The sequence below is a fragment of the Rhinoraja longicauda genome, chromosome 26 (assembly GCF_053455715.1).
Source record: "Rhinoraja longicauda isolate Sanriku21f chromosome 26, sRhiLon1.1, whole genome shotgun sequence".
Classification (NCBI taxonomy): domain Eukaryota; kingdom Metazoa; phylum Chordata; class Chondrichthyes; order Rajiformes; family Arhynchobatidae; genus Rhinoraja; species Rhinoraja longicauda.
The window spans coordinates 28133405-28155856 of NC_135978.1; the positions used below are offsets into that span (position 1 = coordinate 28133405).

The 22452-nt window shown below is 42.7% G+C and overlaps 1 protein-coding gene across 9 annotated transcripts in view; it reads left to right on the top strand.

Annotated features, from left to right (window-relative positions):
• Nucleotides 1-22452, top strand: part of ksr1a (kinase suppressor of ras 1a) — a 160442-nt gene that overhangs the window by 93421 nt on the left and 44569 nt on the right. For 8 of the 9 annotated variants that reach the window (XM_078422636.1, XM_078422637.1, XM_078422638.1 and 5 more), the window contains 3 exons: nt 12777-12924; nt 14539-14998; nt 17739-17920. In XM_078422636.1, the coding sequence (XP_078278762.1) occupies nt 12777-12924; nt 14539-14998; nt 17739-17920 (790 nt within the window). Of the gene's footprint in view, nt 1-12496; nt 12581-12776; nt 12925-14538; nt 14999-17738; nt 17921-22452 lie in introns of those variants that run through there. The other variant, XM_078422641.1, reaches the window with a different exon arrangement.

Consider the following 22452-nt stretch of genomic DNA (forward strand, 5'->3'; position numbering starts at 1 on the left):
AAAGACAATCCCTAGGTCAATTGGCATCAGTAAATTGCCACTCGTGTGTAGGGAGTGGATGAGAAAGTGGGATAACATGGAATAGTGTGATCCTGTGTGGAGTCGGTGGGCCGCATGGTATACTGAAGCCTTTGATGTCAAGGGCTGCAGTGAGTTGTGACATCGGTCTCTGGTAATTGGAGGTAAACGAAAGACAGGCCTCTTGAGTGGCTGAAATCATATCCGGAACGAAGGCTGTGGTGGTGGTGGGTGAAATATTTTGGCCTCGGTTAACTCTCTGGAAGGTTTTCAGAACCAATTGTAGTCCCACAATCACATTTAATATTGTGCATCACCTCATTGTGTTCATTTTAATAGTCTATTTAGAAGTTGGATAAGAGAGTTGTGGCAATTGTTAGTTTAATAATTCGGGGTTGCATAATGATGTGTCAGTGTTGCAAAGCCTAAAATAATCAGCCGAGGAAAGCATAACTTTGGCACTTTGACTAGTCAGCCACCATGCAATTTACATGTCATGAAATAGTGGGTTTTATAATCTATATATATTAGATAACTTTCAAATGGAATTGTTAGGTAATGTGTTTATTTTATCAATGTTACAAAGCTTATGTATTCAGCATAAGGTGTATAGAGACAATGGTGATGTAAATGCACAGAGGACACCCTTATCATTATTCCCTATAAGTGTTAATGTCGTTATCTTTGGGATAGATGGCAGATAAATCAGGGGGCTAGATTTGTAAAAATCAATAGATGACATTTCCTCCAACTAACTTCCAAAATGTTGATGCTAAAATGATCAGAGGCATGGGCGACACAGAGGAGCAGCTGTAGAGCTACTGCCTCATAGCGCCAGGAACTCAAGTTTGATCCTGGCCTCAAGTGCTGCCTGTGTGGAGTTTGCACTTCCTGCCTGTGACCATTTGGGTTTCCACCGGGTGCTCCGGTTTCTTCCCACATCCAAAGAAGTGCGGGTTTGTAGGTTAATTGGCCTCTGTAAACTAAATAACGTGAAGGGAGTGGATGACAAAGTAGAATTACATAGAACGGGTGTGAACAGGTAACTAGTGTAAGAAAGGAGGGGGAGAGGAGAAGGGGGGGGGGGAGTGGAGGGGGGAGTGGAGAGTGAGGGGGAGAGTGAGGGTGGAGGGAGGAGGGGAGGAAGGAGGGATGGGGGGATGGGGGGGGGGGCGGAAGGGAGGAGAGGGTGCTGCACCAATGCAGGAGTGGTTTGGGCCCAACTGGTCCACTTAGTCTAGTAGTAGTTACAACTGTGATGAGCACAAAATGTCAAACCAAGGCTAGCTCTGGTGTTATGGAAGGGAGCTCTTTGAGTGAGTTGTCTGATGCTCCATATGTTGCACTAATATTGTGATTATTAATTTATTGAATTCCTTTTGTTCATTATGTAAATATTATCTGTGCGTATTGCGTTTACAGCCTGTTATGTTGCTGCAAGTAAGAATCTCATTGATCTGTTGCTATTGCATATGACAATTCAATACTCTTGACTCTTGTCTCTTTTGTATTGACTCTTTCTACCTTTATTTCTAACTCTTTTTAACTTTGCAGGCAAAAAATAACATTTCACAATTGAAACAAAGTAAAGGAACTATTTGGTACCAAGGAACAGATATCTTCTATTTCATGTACTTGTTATCAGCTTCAAATGCTGTCAAGTTGAGTTTAAATGAACAAATACATTGAGATACAGGTTCAATGGATATCTTGCTTGCATCACAGGCTCATAGAAATCGGACAATCAGAAAAACCTAACCTATATAAAATACACAAATTCTGTAAGACAGTAAGAAGCAAAAGGATTGTGCAAATAAAAAGATATTAGTGCAACACAATTTTAGAAAAAAGTCTATGGTAGTGCAAGAGATGGCCTGATGCGTTCAGTTGCTGTGGTAGGATTAGGATTATGCAGGTCAGTTCAAGAGGCTGATAGTTGTAGGAAAGCAGCTGTTCCTGAACCTAGTGGTGTGGGACTTTGGGCTTGTGTACACCCTACCTGATGGCAGCACCGAGCACGGCCCGGATGGTGGGGATCGTTGAGAGATGCCGCTTTCTTGAGGTAATGCCTTGCAGGTGCTTTCGATGTGGGGAGATGGACCGGGCTGAGTCCATTACTCTCTGCAACCTCTTGCTTTTCTGTGTGTCAGAATCGCCGTATTCAGCCACGATACAGCCAAGATACTTTCCACAGGACGTTTGATGGAGTATTTGGTGACATTACGGATCTCTTTAAACTTATAGAAAAGTAAAGGTGCCTTCTTCCTAATTACATCAATGTGCTGGGGCCCAAGACAGGCCATCTGAGATGTTAACACCCAGCAATTTGAAGCTGCCAAGTCTCTGCGCTGCCAACCCACCAATGAAAACAGGCAGGTGTCCTCCCGACAGCCCCTTTCTGAAGTCAACAGTTAACTCCTTGCTTTTGTTGATGTTGAGCCAGAGGTTGGGTTAATTCGGAAGTATTTGTGTTGCGCCATTACCTTCATGACGGGGTTGAAGACACTACCAGCCGGTCGTCATTGAGACAGGTCACCATGCTCTTCTTGGGCACCAACACGACACATGCCCTTTTGAAGCAGGTGGTAACATTAGACCGTGCAAACGAGAGGTTGAAGATGTCCTTGAGTACTCCGCCCTGTTGTTCCGTACGGTCTTTCGAACGCGGCCAGGTCTGCCTTTCAGCCCAGGTGATTTCAGTGTGAACCCGGCCAGGTCTACCTGTCAGGCCAGGTGCGTTCAGTGTGATGAGCGTTTGCCGGCAATGGGCCTGTACTCGCTGGAGTGTAGAAGGATGAGGGGAGAGGGGGATCTCATTGAAACTTACCGAATAGTCGAAGGCCTGGATGGAGTCGATGTGGAGAGGATGTTTCCACTCGTGGGGGAGTCTAGGACCAGTGGCCGTAGCCTCAAAATATAAGGATGTACCTTTTAGAAAGGAGATGAGGAGGAATTTCTTTAGTCAAAGGGTGGTGAATCTGTGGAATTCATTGCCACAGACGGCTGTGGAGGCCAAGTCAACGGATATTTTTATGGCGATTGACGGATTCTTGATTAGTGAGGGTGTCAGGGGTTATGGGGAGAAGGCAGGAGAATGGGATTGAGAGGGAAAGATAGTTCAGCCGTGATTGAATGGCGGTTAGACTTGATGGGCTGAATGGCCTAATTCTGCTCCTAGAACTTATGAACATAATTCGCTTTCTTGAAGGAAACTCTAATGTGGGCCTGAGAGTCTGAGTTTGCAGGGTCGTCGGGGTTGTGGTGGTTGATGTCAGAGTGTTAGCCTTTCTCCTATTTTGCCCATTGTTCTTCATTAAAAAGGCATTGACCTCATGCAGAGGTGATGCTTCATTGCCACTTACATTACCCGGATTCACTGCTGGTTTACATGGGGCTTAACTTGCTGCAACTTTCACTTGACCATGTCCCATCTCTAATCCTCAACCCAATCAGTTGAGTCATACTCCATAATATCATTATACTTTGCCTTTTACTTCGTTATTCATCACTCATCTTTACAGTTAGTCAACATTAAAATTCTTTCCAGGTCATTTGAAACTACACCCGTCATAGAGTGTGGAAACAGGCCTTTTGGACCAACGTGCTCACACTGAGTCCATCCACATGCCCCATCCACATGAGTCCCACCTGCCTGCGTTCTGCCCATATCCCTCTAAACGAGTCCCATCCACCCACCACCCTCTGTGTGGAAAAAGTTGCCCCTCAGGGTTCCCATTAAATCTTTCCTCCCTCATCTTAAACCCATGTCCTCTAGTTCTTGATTTCCCTACTCTGGGCAAAAGACTCCGCATTTACCTGATCAATTCTTCTCATGATCTTGTAAAAAGCTATAAAAGTATCTGTCATCGCAGCTGGTAGAACTGCTGCCTCACTGCGCCAGAGACACCCGCTTCAATCCTGATCCACATAGTGTGGAGTTTGCACGTTCTCTCTGTGACCGCGTGGGTTTCCTCTGGGTTCACTGGCTTCCTCCCACATCCCAAAGATGTGCGGGTTGGTCGGCTAATTGGCCTCTAGATTGCCTCTAATGTGTAGGGAGTGGATGAGAAAGTGGGATAACATGGAACTAGTGTGAACGGGTGATCGATGGTCAGCCTGGACTCTGTGGGCCGAAGCACCTGGTACCCTGCGATATCTTTCGACTATTTTCACGACATTTTCATCAGTTCATGAGTTCTAGGAGCAGAATTAGGTCATTCGCTACACACTTGCGGCAATTTACAGAGGGCCAATTAACCTACAAACCCACAGGTCCTTCGGTTGCAGGAGGAAGCCCACACGGTCACATGGAGAACGTGCAAACTCCACACACAGTCCATGGCCAGGATGGAACCCAGGCCTCTTGCTGTGAGGCAGCAGCTCTACCCGCTGCACCACTATATTTTGCCTTGGGCGAATGCACAAACCGTGTTTGATTCTTTACCTGCAGGTTGGCATTTGAAATAATGTTTGGTAGTTTCCTTCAGATCATACATGCAATCGATCTTTTGTTTTATATAGTTGTATCTAAAAATAATGTTGCTCTCCGTTCTCACTGCTGTGATCCGACTAGGTTTAAATGGCATCCCTGACAGTGATAGGCACTATTGACTGTACCTGCAGAAACCTGAATCTAAAGGTAAGAAAAGTAGCCCTGGTTTCTTAATTGCAAACATTTACAGTCATGTCAGGGAGGATTTCAGGTGAAATGGTACAGCATGGTTAAGTAACTGAATTTGTATAATCAGCAAGACCATCCTCGCTGTGATCTGTGGCTTTCTGTGTCCTCAGATACAGACGGATATCTGGAGAGCTCCCTCAAAGTGAAGTTCTTGTCACCTTAGAGATGGAGCATAGACATAGGCCCTCTGGCCCACCAACTCCTTAGCTGTAGACATAGCTGAATAACGTCACAACACTAATCATAGTTCTGCAGTCCAGTGGTGGTACATCGATTGATTGAGTGATTGAAAGATACAGGATGGAAACAGGCCCTTCGGCCCACCGACCGCATGCCGCCCATCGATCACCCGTTCACACGAGTTCTATATTATCACACTTTCTCATCCACTCCCTGCACATTGGGGACATTTCTTCTGTTACAGAGGGCCAATTAACCGACAAACTCGAACATCTGTGGCATGTGAGAGGAAAATGGAGTACTGGGAGGAACCCCACGTGCGGTCACGGGGAGAACGTGCAAACTCCACGCAGGCAGCACCTGAGGTCAGGATCGAAGCCTGGTCTCATAGAAACATAGAAACATAGAAAATAGGTGCAGGAGGAGGCCATTTGGCCCTTCCAGCCAGCACCACCATTCATTGTGATCATGGCTGATCATCCACAATCAGTAACCTGTGCCTGCCTTCTCCCCATGTCCCTTGATTCCACCAGTCCCTAGAGCTCTATCTAACTCTCTTTTAAATTCATCCAGTGAATTGACCTCCACTACCTTCTCTGGCAGATAATTCCACAAATTCACAGCTCTCTGAGTGAATAAAATTCTTCTCGCCTCAGTTTTAAATGGCCTCCCCTTTATTCTTAGACTGTGTCCCCTGGTTCTGGACTCCCCCAACATTGGGAACATTTTTCCTGCATCTAGCTTGTCTAGTCCTTTTATGGTTTTATATGTCTCTATAAGATCCCTTCTCATCCTTCTAAACTCCAGTGAATACAAGCCTAGTCTTTCCAATCTTTCCTCATATGACAGTCCCGCCATCCTGGGGATTAACCTCGTGAACCCGCGCTGTACTGCCTCAATAGCAAGGACGTCCTCCCTCAAATTAGGAGACCAAAGCTGCACACAATAGTCCAGTCTCTGGCGTTGTGAGGTAGCGGTTCGACCAGCAGCGCCGCCGTGCCACCCTATCCTCGCCATCACACCAGGTGGTTGTTACACATCCATGCCCACTTCCCGTTGCTGCCCTATCCTCGCCATCACACCAGGTGGTTGTTACACATCCATGCCCACTTCCCGTTGCTGCCCTATCCTCGCCATCACACCAGGTGGTTGTTACACATCCATGCCCACTTCCCGTTGCTGCATTGGGGTGCTCACTCATGGTGAATACTCGAGCATCAATGGCTTCAGCCAATTTTGCTTCAACCATCAGAATGAGACAGACTGGGTGTGGCAGTTTGCAAGTAATGAAGGCTTCCTGAAGCCACCGGAAATAAAACTTCCCTCATGCAGTCATTGAGCTTCTTTTGAAAGTCCAGACTTCCCCACAGAATCATAAAGTCACACACTGGAAACATGCCCTTCGGCCCAACTTGCCCATGTCGACCAACATGCCCCATCTACATTAGTCCCACCCGCCCGCTTTTTGCTCATATCCCTCTAAACCTGTCCTATCTATGTCCCCCTCTAAACCTTTCTTAAACAATGTGATAGGACTTGCCTCAACTACCTCCTGCGGCAGCTCGTTCCATTCACCCACCACCCTTTGTGTGAAAAATTCCTCGGATTCCTATTAAATCTTTCCCTCCTCACCTTAAACCAATGTCCTCTGCATCTTGATTCCCCTACTCTGGGCAAAAGACAGTGCATTTACCCGATCTTTTCCTCATGATTTTGTACACCTCTATAAGATCACTCCTCAAACTCCTGTTCTCCAAGGAATAGTGTCTTAGCTTGCTCAACCTCTCCCTATAGCTCAGGCCCACGAGTCCTGACAAACATCCTCGTAAATCTTCTCTGCACTGACTCCAGCTTGGCAACATCTTTCCTATAACATTGTGACTAGAACTGACCTCAGTACTCCAAATGTGGCCTCACCAATGTCTTATCTAACTGTAACATGACCACCCAACTTCTATACTCAATACTCTTACTGATGAAGGCCAATGTGGCCAAAAGGTCATAAGTAGAGCCAGGATTTTGCCATGTGCCATGAGTGCCTTTCCATGCCTTTTTTGATGATCTCAGCAAGATGCTGCCCTTTTCACGATCGAGTGCCTAAATCAGCTTTTTTTTGCCTAATTAATGTAACTTTCAAGAAAATTTCCACCACCGTGGCAAAACTAGGGGCGCCACCGTCGGTCGTTCATTCGTGGGTAGTGGACGAGGCCTTTGCCGTTAGGCTGTAAGTGGATGTTAAATGATGATTGGAGAGGGGTGGGTGGGGAAGGGTCCAGTCTTTTCAAACTGGTCAGGCTGTGAGTAGGTGTGGCGTTGGTTGGGGAGGGGGTACCTGGGTTAAGTTTCTGTTTATCGAACCTGCAGTGGAACTCGTTCAGGTCGTTGGTCAGCTGACGATTGTCCAAGGAGCGGGGTGGGGAGGGGGGGGGGAGAGGGTGTTTCCTCTTGTCGCTTGTGATTTCTTGCACGCCCTTCCAAACTGAAGAAGAGTCATTAGGTGAGAACTTGCTCCTCAACCTCTCAGAGTACCTTTCCTTGGCAGCTCTGATTCCTCTTCTCAGCTTGTACTTGGCCTGCCTGTAGAGGTCTGCATCGCTGCTCCTGTATGATCTATGATCTACCCCTGCAAGCGTCAAAGTGCCTAAAGTCAAGTCAACGCCTTGTAAAAAACTGAATGATTTGGTGAGAGAGACAACTGTGTGCTGTTTTGCAAAGCATGTGAGAAAGCATTTCGTCTCCCAGCGTGTACAGACAGCTAAACACAAGTTGGTGGCAGAGAAACTGAAGGCAGGAAATACACAAGCTTGTTTCCTCACTACATTTACTGCTGGCTCCAGTCGCAAATCCGAGTTTTCGAGTGATCTGTGCAAGGCATTCATTGATGCTAGAATTCCACTGTGGAAATTGGAAAACAAATCACAACAAAATCAGAAAATAGAAAGGAAATATTTTAAATAATAATTTGGTCTTTTGGCCTTTATTGGTGACACTCGCTGCCTTACAGCTCATCATGGAATTTTACCGCAGAGAAAAAGGTGCTTTTGGCCTAGCTTGAGCTTGCTGGCCGGGATACCCATCTATACTAGTCTAATTTCTCCGCATTAGGCCCGAATCATCCTACGGCTTTCCTACTTCAACTTCAACTCCCCCTCCCCACTCCCAGTCTGACCTATCTGTCATGGGCCTCCTCCAGTGCCATAGTGAGGCCTACCGGAAATTAGAGGAACAGCACCTCATATTTCGCCTGGGCAGCTTGCAGCCCAGTGGTAGGAACATTGACTTCTCCAAATTTAGATAGTTCCTCTGTCCCTCTCTTCTTCCCCCCCCCCTCCTTCCCAGTTCTCCCTCTAACTTCCTGTCTCCACCTATATCCTTCCTTTGTCCCGCCCCCCTGACATCAGTCTGAAGAAAGGTCTCGACCCGAAACGTCACCCATTCCTTCTCTCCTGAGATACTGCCTGACCTGCTGAGTTACTCCAGCATTTTGTGAAATAAATACCTTCGGTTTGTACCAGCATCTGCAGTTATTTTCTTACACTATGGCTTTCCTATCTACGTGCTTGTCTAAATGTTCTTGTGATTGTATCTGAATGCACCATCTCCTGCAGCAGCTTCTTCCAGATGACCACATCGTCTTGTGTGGTAGAAAACGGCTCCGCAAAAAGCTTCTTTAAAAATGTCTCCCCTCTCATCTCAACCCCTGTCCTCTAGTTCTGGATATCCCTGCTGCTAGAAAAAACCCATCCCCTCCCAACAGCATCACTAATTGGCATAAGTGCACAAAATTCTGCTTGATGTCCAGAGTGGGAGTTTAGCAATTGTTTGTTGCCTCACCTGATCTGTGGTTTTGGGGTGAAACTACTTGGTCAATTAATTGGAGTGACCTGAAGATGCCTTGTAGGACATGGACGACAGTAGTATGGAATTACAACTTCAGATGCTGGTTTGTACCAAACTAAGGCACAAAGTGCTGGAGTAACTCAGCAGGTCATGCAGCATCTCTGGAGAACGTGGATCGGTGACATTTCAGGTCAGGATTGAAGAAGGGTCCCGACCCGAAACGTCACCTACTCGTATTCTCCAGAGATGTTGCCTGACCTGTTGAGTAACTCCAGAATTTTGTGTCTTTCTTTGGCGGACAGTAGTCCTGATTTAGGGTATGATCTACCTCCATCCTATTGAGAACATTGGACTTTGTCTGTAGAACAATGTGCTCCAATGCTGAGAACTATATTCTGCACTATGTATCCTCCCCTTTGCTCTATCTATTGCACTCAAGTTTGACTTGATTGTATTGATCTGATCTGTTTGGATAGCGTGCAAATTGAAGCTTTTCACTGTACCTTGGTTCGCGCGACAATAATAAACCTCAATCTTAAACGTCACCCATTCTTTCTCTCTTGAGATGCTGCCTGACCCGCTGAGTTACTCCAGCATTTTGTGTCCACCTTCGATTTAAACCAGCATCTGCATTTTTTTTTCCTACATATCAATCTTTATTTGTACTCCAAGAAATTCTGGTGGGTGAATTCTTACAAAAGATGGTCTTCAGTGGAAGACGGTCAAGTTCACATGACACTAGTTCCTCAGTGTCCTCGCCGACTGTGATATCAAATGTTCGGTAGCTGCTGGTGCAAGCTGACGGGCTATGGGGAGAAGGCAGGAGAATGGGGTTGATAGGGAAGGATAGAGCAGCCATGATTTGAATGGCGGAGTAGACTTGATGGGTCGAATGGCCTAAATTTGCTCCTACAACTTATGAACTTCAGAAAAATCATTCCTTCCGACATGTACACAAAGGAAAAAATCTGTGGAGGCCATCAATGGATATTTTTAAGGCGGAGATTGATAGATTCTTGATTGGTACGGGTATCAGGGGTTAAGGGGTGAATGCAGGAGAATGGGGCTGAGAGTGCAATATAGACCTGCCGTGATTGAATGGCGGAGTAGACTTGATGGGTTGAATGACCTATTTCTGCTCCTATAACTTATGAGCATTTGATTTAAAAAGAAGGGCACTTGGATTTAATAACCAAATGATATTCCGATGCAATACATTGCCAATAAATTGTCTTTGTAGTAATGCAGGGGACATGTAATGCATGCCAAAGAAATTGCACACCAAGATACAACAAATGTATAAGAAATAAGTAATGGGGCAATCCATTCTGATAATCTTGGTGGAAGAGTAAACTCTGATCTCAACTTGATTAAATGGTGAAAGTTGCAAAGTTGTTAAACTCCCAATTAATTTAACAGATCATAACAAAAATATCAAAGCCCTTTCTTTTCGTTGAGAAAAGCTCCCAGGGGGTGTGGAGCATTTACATTAATGGAAAGCTGAGAGTGATCAGACATCAATAATGTCACCGGTTGAGGGTTGATCTGATGGGGACAGCCTGAATGTGGCTTCAGTAATGTGTAGGAAGGAACTGCATATGTTGGTTTAAACCAAAGATACTAGAGGAACAAGATGGACCACTCCGTTGAAATCGCCTATACTGAAGTGTAGTACACAAAGGAGCGTAACGTCCGCCATTTTAGTAGGCAAAACCCGCCGTTCGCTGTGCCTCTCGCAGTGTGATCATTGTTTTGGGGGAACAGTATGTGTGATGATACCATTAAAATGCAGAATATATCTCATCTATCAATTCACAGATTTTTGTTATTTTTCTTTTTTAGTGTTTCTGCAAGTTTCTGCCTACTAAAATGGCGCCATGACGTACTACGGTGTTTAGGGTCGAGTGGTCTATCTTGTTCCTCTAGTATCTTTGGTTTAAACCGAAGAAAGACACAAAAAGTTGGGGTAACTTAGCGGGACAGGCAGCATCTCTGGAGAGAAGGAATGGGTGACGTTCCGGGTCGGACCCTTCTTCAGGCTTCAGTAATCTTTGGTCACAGAAATACAGGGAATATTATGTGACTTTAGAATTTTGGGATTATTTGTGGCGGATTGTACTAGTGTTTCCCCCGTGCAGTCGGTTAAGCTTTCAGTCTTAATTCATATAATGTGATCAGTTTGCTCAAGTGATTGTAATGCATGAGCACAAGGAAAATTCTCTGAACATGTTGTAGAATTTTGAAGTTAAAGCCTCTGTGCCCTCAAATTTACTGGTGGTTTGTGATATCTGTTGGCTTATCTTTTAAGCTGTGTGATATCTTATTGATAGGTTGACCTAAATATTTTTCAAATGGATTGCAAATTCCACGACAAAAATAAATACAAATTGAATTTACAGTCTGAATTCTGTGAAGTATATCTTCAGTTTCCTTGATATCCATCAGATTGGCTAAAACCAAGGCCGGTCAAACACAATGCTAAAAATATTTAAAGCTGGTTTCGCAAATGCATACAGCTTAAAGCAAATGACCGAGTTAGTCTGAAGGGCATTTGGTAAGTTTATTTTGGTTTTAAATGCCGAAGTGTTGGTCATATAAACACAAGCAGCAGTGGCATACTCAGATGATCTTGTTACACAAGGAATCCATGACCCGTGTAGAATGATAAAATAATGTAAACTAGTGCATAAAATTTTATGAAATACAAAAGTGCATTCTTCAGAGTTTCATACCAAATTATCGTGTATTCATGCAGAAACGGGCCCTTCGGCTCACCAATGATTTGCCGAGCAGCAAGTATCGTGTCTAAACTAATCCTCTTTACAAGCACTCGGCGGTGCGTGGTCAACTGTGCCTTGGAAGATGCGTGGCATTTTATCATACAACATTTTGCTCCCAAGAATGTTGGGATTTGTTTCAAACAACCTAGGTATGTCCTTCGAAGATAGACACAAAATGCTGGAGTAACTCAGCGGAATAGGCAGCATCTCTGGAGAGAAGGAATGGGTGACATCACCCATTCCCTCTCTCCAGAGATGCTGCCTGTTCCGCTGAGTTACTCCAGGATTTTACGTCTATCTTTGGTTTAAACCAGCATCTGCCATTCCTTCCTACACATTAGGCATGTCCTTCCTTCCCTTGTGATCTCACCAATGTTAGCGCTCAGTGATTATCACCAGGGCCAGCTACTGTACCCAGTCCGTTTCTGTAACTTTCACTCTTACTTTTTCACTTACTCCACTCCTTTCTGCATAACCCCATGAACGTTCTCTGAAGCACAGTTTGAAGTGGGGAAACTAGCCGATAATAGTGTGACTATCACTCTTGTATTTCCAGTGGCAGTCCTGCAATTCTGCTACTCTTGATGCTTTACCAACTGAAAGCAGGATACACAGTCGCTGAGAAGGTATAGAATTTAATTTTTAAATTAGGCTGTTGAAGCCTTTTCCATAACAATATTGAGTTGGAGCACTGCAGCCAAATAATCTTCCTGAGATTTTTTTTAAGGCAACTGCACATTTCTTAACTCAAACTGAAGGCATTTATACATTTTAAAAACGGGCTGCAGTATCTTGGCTTCTGGAACATGTGGGATGAGGTCACTCGGGTTTGCCACTTGATTGTTCCCTGCGTCTGGTTTCCAAGGCATGTGTTACTGGAAATGAAATGAAGTGACTGGCATTAGGCGCGGGATCTACTTCCTGCATTCTTAAACAGCAGTATCAAGCTCTGCGATTCAAATGATTTCTCGCTGTATTTGTGACACGGTGATGCAATTTTGTGCTGGGTGATATTTCTGGGGCAGTCTACTGCTTTATTTACTGCTCTGTTTTCACTCATTCCCGTGTAGATACAGCTAAGGTGAACAACTGCAAGGAAAAACTTCCTTTTTTTGTTTGGTGGTGAGGGTGGGGGGGGGGGGGGGGGGAGGAGGTAAAAAAGTAATATTAAAGTTCTGATAAAATGCAGCTGTGTCTCAATAAGAGTGACTGCCTTTGTCATGTGAATTGGATTGTTCTGGTTTTCAGTTCTAATATTTGTATGTCTTCTGCTGCAGGAGGTTCCAGGTAACCTAACGCTAGATACCTTGCTGAGTATGTCTGATACAAAAGTCTGTGAAGCCATGAAGAGATATGGAGCCAATCCTGACGAATGTAGCCGACTGAATGCTGCCCTCTCCTGCCTAAGGAATATAAATGACTCTGGTAATTATACTTGACTGGCCTGTAAATGATTTGAAATGGATTGCAAGTTTTGCACTAAACCTTGAGAAGACCACCTAGGTTGGCATGGGCCTCCAAAATATATCTCGCAATTTTTCCAGAATTAATGGTGTTTGCGTTAAGTATCTCGTGTGGGCTTTGTGATTTATTGCAGTTCTTTCCTCTGGTAAATAATTGCTTTAGCAGCGTATTCCATGAAACGTTTTTGTGGAATATGTCATGCATCCTCCTGTTTTGAGACACGATGCACTTTAAATTTTGATCTGGCTTGTTATCTGAACTGCTTCGATGTTGCCTGCCGAAGAGGTATAATGCAACCAAGTCAGCTGGCTAATAAAAAATGCAAGCTTCCACACAGTGTGGAACAACCTCCTTTCCACATTGAGAGATACTGTTTTGATAAGATTCTAATTTCTCTCTAGAAAATGGGGAATTAAATGAGTCTGTTGCTGTCTGTTTTCCAGTGGTCAGTGTCAGTCATGTTTGTCCTAATTTTATTTTTAACATTTACCCCTCTATCCCCCCCCCCATTCTCCATTCAATAACAGTTCTGTAACCTGTTTGCAAGACTTTGTGTCTTTGCAATTCGAGATAAGGTTTAGAGGGATATGGGGCAGGTGGACTAGTGTAGACGGGGCATCTAGGTTGGCATAATCTCCAGTCACCTGCACTTCATAGTGATCTGAGTTCATTTCTGGATAGTTGCAAGCGTTTAATTCATCTCATTGTGCACGATGAACATTATTTCTGTGTTTGTGATCATGAGATAGCGCTGATTATTTAAAAAAATTCCCACCTTAAACTAACAATCTTATAACAATGTGCTTGTATAATTTTACATAGTTTCTGCTTCTGAGATCTTAGACACCAGCAAAATAGTGATTAGGCACTCATTTCCATAGCTTTCAACTGTTTGGTGGTTAACGCTAAAGTATAAGTTTATCAGTTCCCCGCTCAATAAGGAAATATCTAACTAAGACACATTTACTTTGTTTGAAGCAGGAATCATTATAGAGCAGTTAGAAGCAGGAATTCTGCCGTAAATTCCCCACCTCTGCATATGACCTAGTACAGTTTACCAATTGAAACTCTTGCTATTCTATACAGATTTAAAGGCTTTCTTGTTCTTCACGATTGAGAACGACGTTCTCAGTCTGTTAACTATTGACTTCCAAAAGAAGTGATGAAAAATCACCTATTGTTAAAAGCACTGAAATTAGTCTTCTGTGCAAGTATGAATAGTTTACTTATGGTTCTTTACATTAATTGACTTTAATCTTATCGACAAACTGATTTTATTTTCCTCCTTTCCACTTTCATAAAAATCAATGATGAAAGTTAATATATACAGTGACAAACTTAATGCCTGAATTTGAGAATTAAATGGAAGTGACAATTGCAATTTGTTTTTTTTCCCTAACCGTCGAACTACCTCATAATGAGTAAATCACTGTCACATTATAATCTTTTAGTATTCGCCTTGTTCTAATTTAAGATGATTGTCACCATTTCTTTGAACTGGAGAATTTTGAAGGTAGCATTGCTGTAATGATGAAAATTGATTCGTGCCTCTATTTTTGACTGTGTTTTGAACAGGCGGCGAGTTGCAAGAAGATGCTCTTCCTTGGACTTCAACTGAAACAAGGCGAGAAAGCAACCCCGCACTACCTCCAGAGTTGATTTCTTCTGTTGGCTCCAGACAGCCACACAGCCCTTCACCTATTCCCAGACTAATTCATCCACAACCACGTTCAGTCTCCGTTTCTGTTATTCCTAGTTCGGATTATGTCTACTTGCCAAATCGGTCAGATTATTTAGTGGACCCCTTTTCACAATCCCCTCAACCACGCCGACGGACATCAGGAGCTCAAACCATTATGACTACGCCACCGGCCACTCCTCCATCAAAGAAGAAATATCGGTTTAAACCACCGCGAACTCCACCACCACCTTCTCGGAAACTCATTCAGCTTTTTCCTGGTTTCTCAGGACTTACCAGAAGTAAATCTCATGAATCTCAACTGGGCAATAGAATAGATGAGGTACCAACAATTAAGTAAGTTAAATGTATATGTACTTCAATACAACAAGTACAGCTTGCTTCCTTGCAATTAATGTGATCCATCCATCGCAGTTATTGTTGCTGTTCAATTAATGATTCAATTCATTTTTGGGAGGAAAATTTCAAGTTAAAATGCTTTGCCTGGCTGGGAAGGTTTATTAGATTTTTAATGAAAAATAGGAATACTTGAGGTTTAAAATTTGATTGCATAGTTTAGTTTAATCAGTGTTCTCCAGAGGATCTGTTCATGCGCAGTTTACATACTAGCTAAGCTAATAACTTATTGGAGTCATGAGATTAACAGTAATCACCTTTTCTTTCAATTAACATTTTTAATGTATTCTGCTTAAAGATAAATTGCATCTCTCTTTATGCAGGTACATGACTTAACATGCAAGGAGGAAGAATGATCTGTTATCTACTAATATTGACTAGTCTCTTTTATGATGTAAAAAAAAAAATGCTCTAGTTTAGCCTGCTGCTGGATTAGTTTAGCCTGCTGCTGGATTAGTTTAGCCTGCTGCTGGATTAGTTTAGTCTGCTGCTGGATTAATTTAGCCTGCTGCTGGATTAATTTATCCTGCTGCTGGATTAGTTTAACCTGCTGCTAATTTAGTCTGCTGCTAGTTTAGTTTAGCCTGCTGCTAGTTTAGTTTAGCCTGCTGCTAGTTTAGTTTAGCCTGCTGCTAGTTTAGTTTAGCCTGCTGCTAGTTTAGTTTAGTCTGCTGCTAGTTTAGTTTAGTCTGCTGCTAGTTTAGTTTAGCCTGCTGTTAGTTTAGTTTAGCCTGCTGTTAGTTTAGTTTAGCCTGCTGTTAGTTTAGTTTAGCCTGCTGCTAGTTTAATTTAGCCTACTAGTTTAGGCTAGCTTGTCGGCTAGCTTAGCCTGCCTGCTAGTTTATCATTGCAGTGAGTATTAATGCGTGCTTGCATTGTGTCACTTGTAACTCTAAATTTATAGAGAATTTTTAAAATGTTAGTTTCCACAAGATCTTTCATAAAAATGCCTTGCTTGTACTAATGGCCCACTAAAATGTTGATAATGTAACAGTTTTTCTTTGTTACAATGCTGTAACATAAGGCCTGTTAGGTGGGGCTGTTTAGGGAGGGGAGCGCCTCTGTGCTAGTGAGTGCCCATTTGTTTATGATATCTTGTTGTATTTGAGATCCTTTATATTTTTTATTAATCCCAAGATGTAACAAAATAAAACACTGGGAATATTCAGTTGGGTAACGTTGGTGAAGAGAGGAACAGACCTATTGCTTCAGGTTCATGACCTTTAAGCAGAAGTGGTTCGGCCTCAGTTGCTCACATCTGCCCCTTAGTGTTCATTTCTGGATAGTGCAGGAAAGAGTAGAATCATAGTTAAAGAATCTCACCCCTTTTGTCTTTTCATCTGTTGCCTTTGTCCAAACATCTGCCTATCAAAAACAAACCTTCACCATTATCCACCTATCACTTGCCAAACTTTGTCCCACCCCCACCTTTCTTCCAGCTTCTTCCACCCCCCCCTCCCGCCACCACAATCATTCTGAAGAAGGGTCCCAAACCAAAACGTCACCAATCTATGTTCGTCAGAGATGCTGCCTCACCCACTGAGTTACCCCAGCACTTTGACTTTTTCCCATAGGCAAAGGATGGTTGGTGGTGTACAGATTCTTGCAGGAAATACTAAACATTCTGTATTGGTAAAGAAAATTGCAAAGGTCACCAGCCCATGTGAATATGAGGCACATCATACATGTCGTGCTACCCTACCAAACCAAGCTGCAAATTCACACACCACATACCTTTGAATTGTACTTGATCAAAGCACTTGCACAATTCCTTGCCTGATGTTAAGTTGAAAGAATATTGCTCTTTTTGGCAATGGCAAATTTCATTTCAGGCCTCCAAAGGCTTGATTGTTGGCACTACTAGAATTGTTATTAAAAAATTCAATATTCACATCTTGTTCTTTCAGTAGTAAATGCAAGGCCATCAAAAAATAATTGGAAAGATTCATCTAATAATAGTTGATCATCATCTTACAGATACACTCTAACGAAATCAAATGTTAATTCTCAGTCAGTGCCAAGTTTGCTGACATTAAACAAGATCAGCCTTGTTCTTGTGGTGCAAGAGGAAATTGGTCGAGGTATCTATTCCATGTCCTTATCCAGAAAACAGAGTTATGAATATTTGCTTTCTTTTGAGTCTAATGACTGGGTGAAATTTTAATTGAGTAAAATTGTCAAACATGACAAATTATATTTTTTTCAAAGTAATTTAACTAATAGACCAAATGATGTGTCATCATCACTTGTCAAGGATTCCTGTCATAATCCTTTCATGCAAACTGTGCATCAGTTTATGTTAAACTTTCATTTTACAACAGAGGTGTGTGTGTGAAATAAGCCTCAATTGAGTGAATTGCCAGCTGGTTTTTACTTAAAATCATTTATTCAAATAGATAAGGGTTCTGCTCCTTGCTGATTTAGCATAAATTTATAAACCTCTTTAAGATTGTCTTGAGGATTTGGTCCAAAAAATATACATACAATTTCTCTGCACTCAACCATGCTGTCGAATGGTTATGGCATAACTACGTTATGCTCTAACATTATTAGTATTAGTGCCTACGAAAATTTGTGACTTGCTGTGCAGTTATGATTATATCGTAGTTTCATGCATTATAAAAAAATTTGCTGCCTCTCAATGCCACTGCTTATGTTTATTTTTTGCTTTCCTTCCTAGGTTCGGTAAGAAAAACAAGTTTTTTCTCAATCTGAACATCAATGGCAGTGGCACCAGCTGTGACGATATCGTGACCCGATCCCCTTTATTACCATGTAGGCCTTTCTTTTCTCCGTCTATTGGAAGTTCTTACTGTCTTCCCTCAACGCCTTGTCCATCTGATGACCACAGTTCTCCTAAAAGTTGGTATTTAAACAATAGTATGATGCTGAGCTGTGCTTTGTGTTTGGGTGCTTTGCATTTATCACATTAGTTTGCTTTTTAATGGCTTATATTCCTGCATGACATGCTTGTATTTCTCTTTTTGCATGACTTTTCCAAGTGGATGGAATGGGTAGAGAGCTACTTTATAGCCGAGCAGATTGATACACCTTATTTTTTTAATAATGCTAATCTCCTGTCTAATTTCATCGCCTATTTGAAAACAATTAATTTCACTTTCACTCTCCTAATCCTTTTGTTATGTAGTTGAGAAAGCAAGTCAGCTAGTCATGCAAAGGGTATGGTACTATAAGCTCTCGAACAGGTCACTGATAATGGGCCAAGTGCATTTAAATCGGGTGGTGCAGTAGTGAAGATGCTGCCTCACAACGTCAGAGACCCGGGTTCGATCCTGACTACAGGTGCTGTACGTGTGGAGTTTGCACGCTCTCTCTGTGACCGCGTGGGCTTTCTGCAAGTGCTCCACTTTCCTCCCACACTCCAAAGGACGTGCAGATTTGCAGTTTAATTGGCTTCTGTAAATTGCCCCTACTGTGCAGGATGCGAAAGTGGGATAACATGGAGCTAATGTGAACGGGTGATCAATAGTTGCTGTGAGCTCAGTGGACCGAGGGGCCTGTTTCTAAGCTGCATCTCAGTATTTCTAAATATTTAAAATTATCCATACAGTGTTCTGGGGAAACAGCAATTGGCTAATTGTATCTGTGACGCTGTGAAATGTGTAACTCAGTCCACTAAGCAAACAATCCATGGTACCACTGAGTATACAGGAGTAGCTTGCATTTATAATGGATCATCTGGCCTGTCATCTGGATGTCTTGCTTACTGCACTGCATTCTTGTGTCTGCTAAACTCCTGACTATGTTCTGCTGGATGTATTCTGAGCCATGAGGCGTTTGAGAATCAAGTGACCAGTCCATCTGTACAAGCTGATAACGTCTCCTCTCCTGCAAAGGTGATTTGACATGCTGACCTTTCCCAGCTGCGGCTGTTTCTCGAACACAGAACAGTGCAGCAGAGCAAAGGGCCCTTCGGCCCACAATGTTTATGCCGAACACGATGCCAAGTGAAACTGATTTCATCTGTCTCTACATGATCCATATCTCTCTATTCCTTATACTTCCATGTGCCCATATAAAAGCCTCTTAAATGCCACTATTGCATCTACCTCCACCACCACCCCTGTAATGGGTTCTTGGCCCCCACCACTTGTTGTGCAAAATAAAAACCCTGCACATTAAACTTTCCCCTTCTCAACTTACAATTATGCCCTCTCGTGTTGGACATTTCTACCCTATGAAGGAGGGGAGGGAAGGGAAGGGAAGGGAAGGGAAGAGGTATGGTACAAGTTACCCCTCAGATTCCTATTAAATCTTTTCCCCTTCACTTTAAACCTATGTTCTCTGGTTTTCAATTCCCCTACTCTGGGTGAGAGACTCTGCACCTACCGATCTGTTCCTCTCATGATTTTATACATAATGTGTTTTGAATTTTTACAACAACAATTTTAGAAAAGTATTATTTTCAGCGTCGCTGTCAGTTATTTTCAATACAGTGACTCTAATATCATTCGATATACTCTTGATTCAAGAGCAGTATTTCATGAGTCAATTGAATCGCAATCTCATTCGGTATGACTTGAAATGAATGGCTGGTAATGAAGAAGTGAGGGTTCTTGAACTTTGTGCTTTAACAACCTGCTGAACCTTTCTATTAATTTGGGTGACTAACATTCAGCGGTTAGTTTGGGAGAATAAGCAGGTTAATTATCACAAGGGCTGTGCATCAATAGAATGGGCACTTGGGTATGGGTGCAGTTAATTTATAATCACGCCTCCAGTATCATTAAATATAAAATATTTGCTTTTTGCTGCCAGCACCCTTGCTTCAGCATGACGATGCCTAACCTGGATTGTTTAATGCCGTAACTCGCTGCTTTTGGATGTTGCATGGGATTGTATTTGTTGTGGAAGTGTAGAAGCCCTTTGTTCTTAATTGGAAAGTGTGGATGGGTAATCTACATTGATTTGTAATGTTAAATTTAGCAATAACATTTCACTTATTAGGCCAGATAGTGAGAATCAACATCTTGGCGAACAATTAAAATTCATGGAATTGCAAAACAAGCACAGAAAACAATCACTGAGGTTTATTGTGTTGATTCTTGCGCAAAGATCCCAAGTATTTTAATATTGTGTCTTCTATAAACTCAAATGTGAAATGATGCTCTTTGTTCCCTTTTGTTTTGCTAATTTCTATTTTACCTCAATTTTATCTCCACTCTTCTTGTTCTCTTTCTGTGGAAATTAATACTAAAACCATATTTTTAAAAACAGCTTTGGTGTTGACAGGTTTATCACAGCTGAACTTGATTCTGTCTTCAATGGAGTTCGTAAATCTAGTTTGTTGCGGTCAATCGCTGGGTAATGTTCATGAGGACTGGTCCCAACTACTTTTACGTCACTGTTTCAGTGGCAGCAAGATACGTTACAAGTGCTTCCCTGCCACGATGGTCAATAAGCACAACACAGCCTAAGATATGTGTAGAAAGGAACTGCAGATGCTGGTTTGCACCCAAGATGTATTCCCTTACATTTCCTCTCTCTCTGCCCCTCCCCCACCCAAGTCATCCTGCTAGTTCCCATGTTTGCATCCATATATCCCTTCGTTATCACCTCTTCCACAGCCAACAATGGACCATTGTGGGCTCCACCTTTCCTTGGTCATCGGTGCCGGTTCTGATTTGTTCTGAACCATTTCATACCTCTATCATATTTCATAACCCTCTCCCCTGGCTCTGGGTTTGAGGATAGGTCCCAACCCGAAACATTGCCTATAAATGAATATTGGCTGAACGAGTAGAAAGTATTGGCACTCCAAAAGAACTCAGCTTATTCAAGACTTGAAGATCAAGGGGAGAAAATTGTTTGAAAAAAGCCATTCATTTTACTACTGTTTCTACCGTTCATTTTGTAGCTTTTACACAGTGTATTTGAAAATAACTTTGAACTCAATGATTCAATGATTCTTTATTGTCACATGTACCTAGCTAGGTACAGTGCTTTGTTTTGCATACAACCCAGTAAAATCATACAGCAGACCACACTCAGGCAGTACACAAGAGACGCCATGTGTCTGGGACCGACAAAGTTACACCTTGCATTACTGAAAAAGTTCAACTTCAAGAATTAAGTACACAAGGCTTGTGATTTGTAAAAAAAAATAATTAATGTGGTTGGTAATGTTACTGATATTGTCCTGGTTTGTATTTGGCTTTGTATTGGTACTTACATATTTCCTTTGATTAATCGAGTCAATATCATAATCCCAGTGATGAAACCCAACATAATGGTAAAATATGAGGTGGGCTGTCCTCAACCTTACATTGCATTAACCCCAGTGTGATTCTCTATGACGGTGCAATTGTTTGAAGTCTCTGAAAATTTAATTTTCCTGAAATGTTTGTTTTGTTTCTCCACACAATGCAGTTCCGACTCGTTAAGTATTTCTAATACTTTGTTTTCATTGCGATCATGTTGATCATAAATGTGCAACTACACCAGACTACCCATTACATTTTGTTGTGACAAAAGTTGTTCTACGCAGTAGATTAAAAAAAAATATATACAGTTCTGCACTGATTTTTACCATTCGTTCGCTTTCTATTGGAGATTTATAAAAAATAATTAGGTCTTATGCAGGGATTCAGGGAGAGCTAGCCAACTGAACAGAGGTAGACACAAAATGCTGGAGTAACTCAACGGGACAGGCAGCATCTCTGGAGAGAAGGAATGGATGACGTTTCAGGTCGAAACCCTTCTTCAGACTGAGAGTCAGGGGAGTGGGCGGTGTAGAGATTAAATGTAAGACTGGTCAGGGAAGGGGGAAGGGGGAAGGGATGGAGAGATAGAGAAAGCAAGGGCTACTTGAAGTGGAAGAGAAGTCAATGTTCATACCGCTGGGGTGTAAGCAACCCAAGCTAAATATGAGGAGATGTTCCTGCAATTTGTGCTGGGCCTCACTCTGACAATGGAGGAGGCCCAGGGCAGAAAGGTCAGTGTGGGAATGGGAGGGGGAGTTAGTGTTCAGCAACCAGGAGATCAGGTAGGTTCTGGCGGACTGAGCGGAGGTGTTCAGCAAAACGATCGCTGAGCCTGTGATTGGTCTCGCCGATATACAGGAGTCCACACCTGGAACAGCGGATACAGTAGGTGAGGTTAGAGGAGGTGCAAGTGAACCTCTGCCTCACCGGAAAGGACGGAGAATTGAAGGAAGTTGGATGATGGTGGAAAGTTGTTTTTTGGACTGGAGGCCTGTGTCCAGTGGTGTTCCTTCAGGATCAGTGTTCATTGTTGTCTGTGGTTTTTATCAACAATTTGGACCAATGTTTTTATCAATGAGGATGTGGGTGGTATCATAGGTAGCGAAGATGGTTATCAAAAATACAGCAGGGTCTTTATCAGTTGGGCAAGTGGGCTGAGGATTAGTTAAT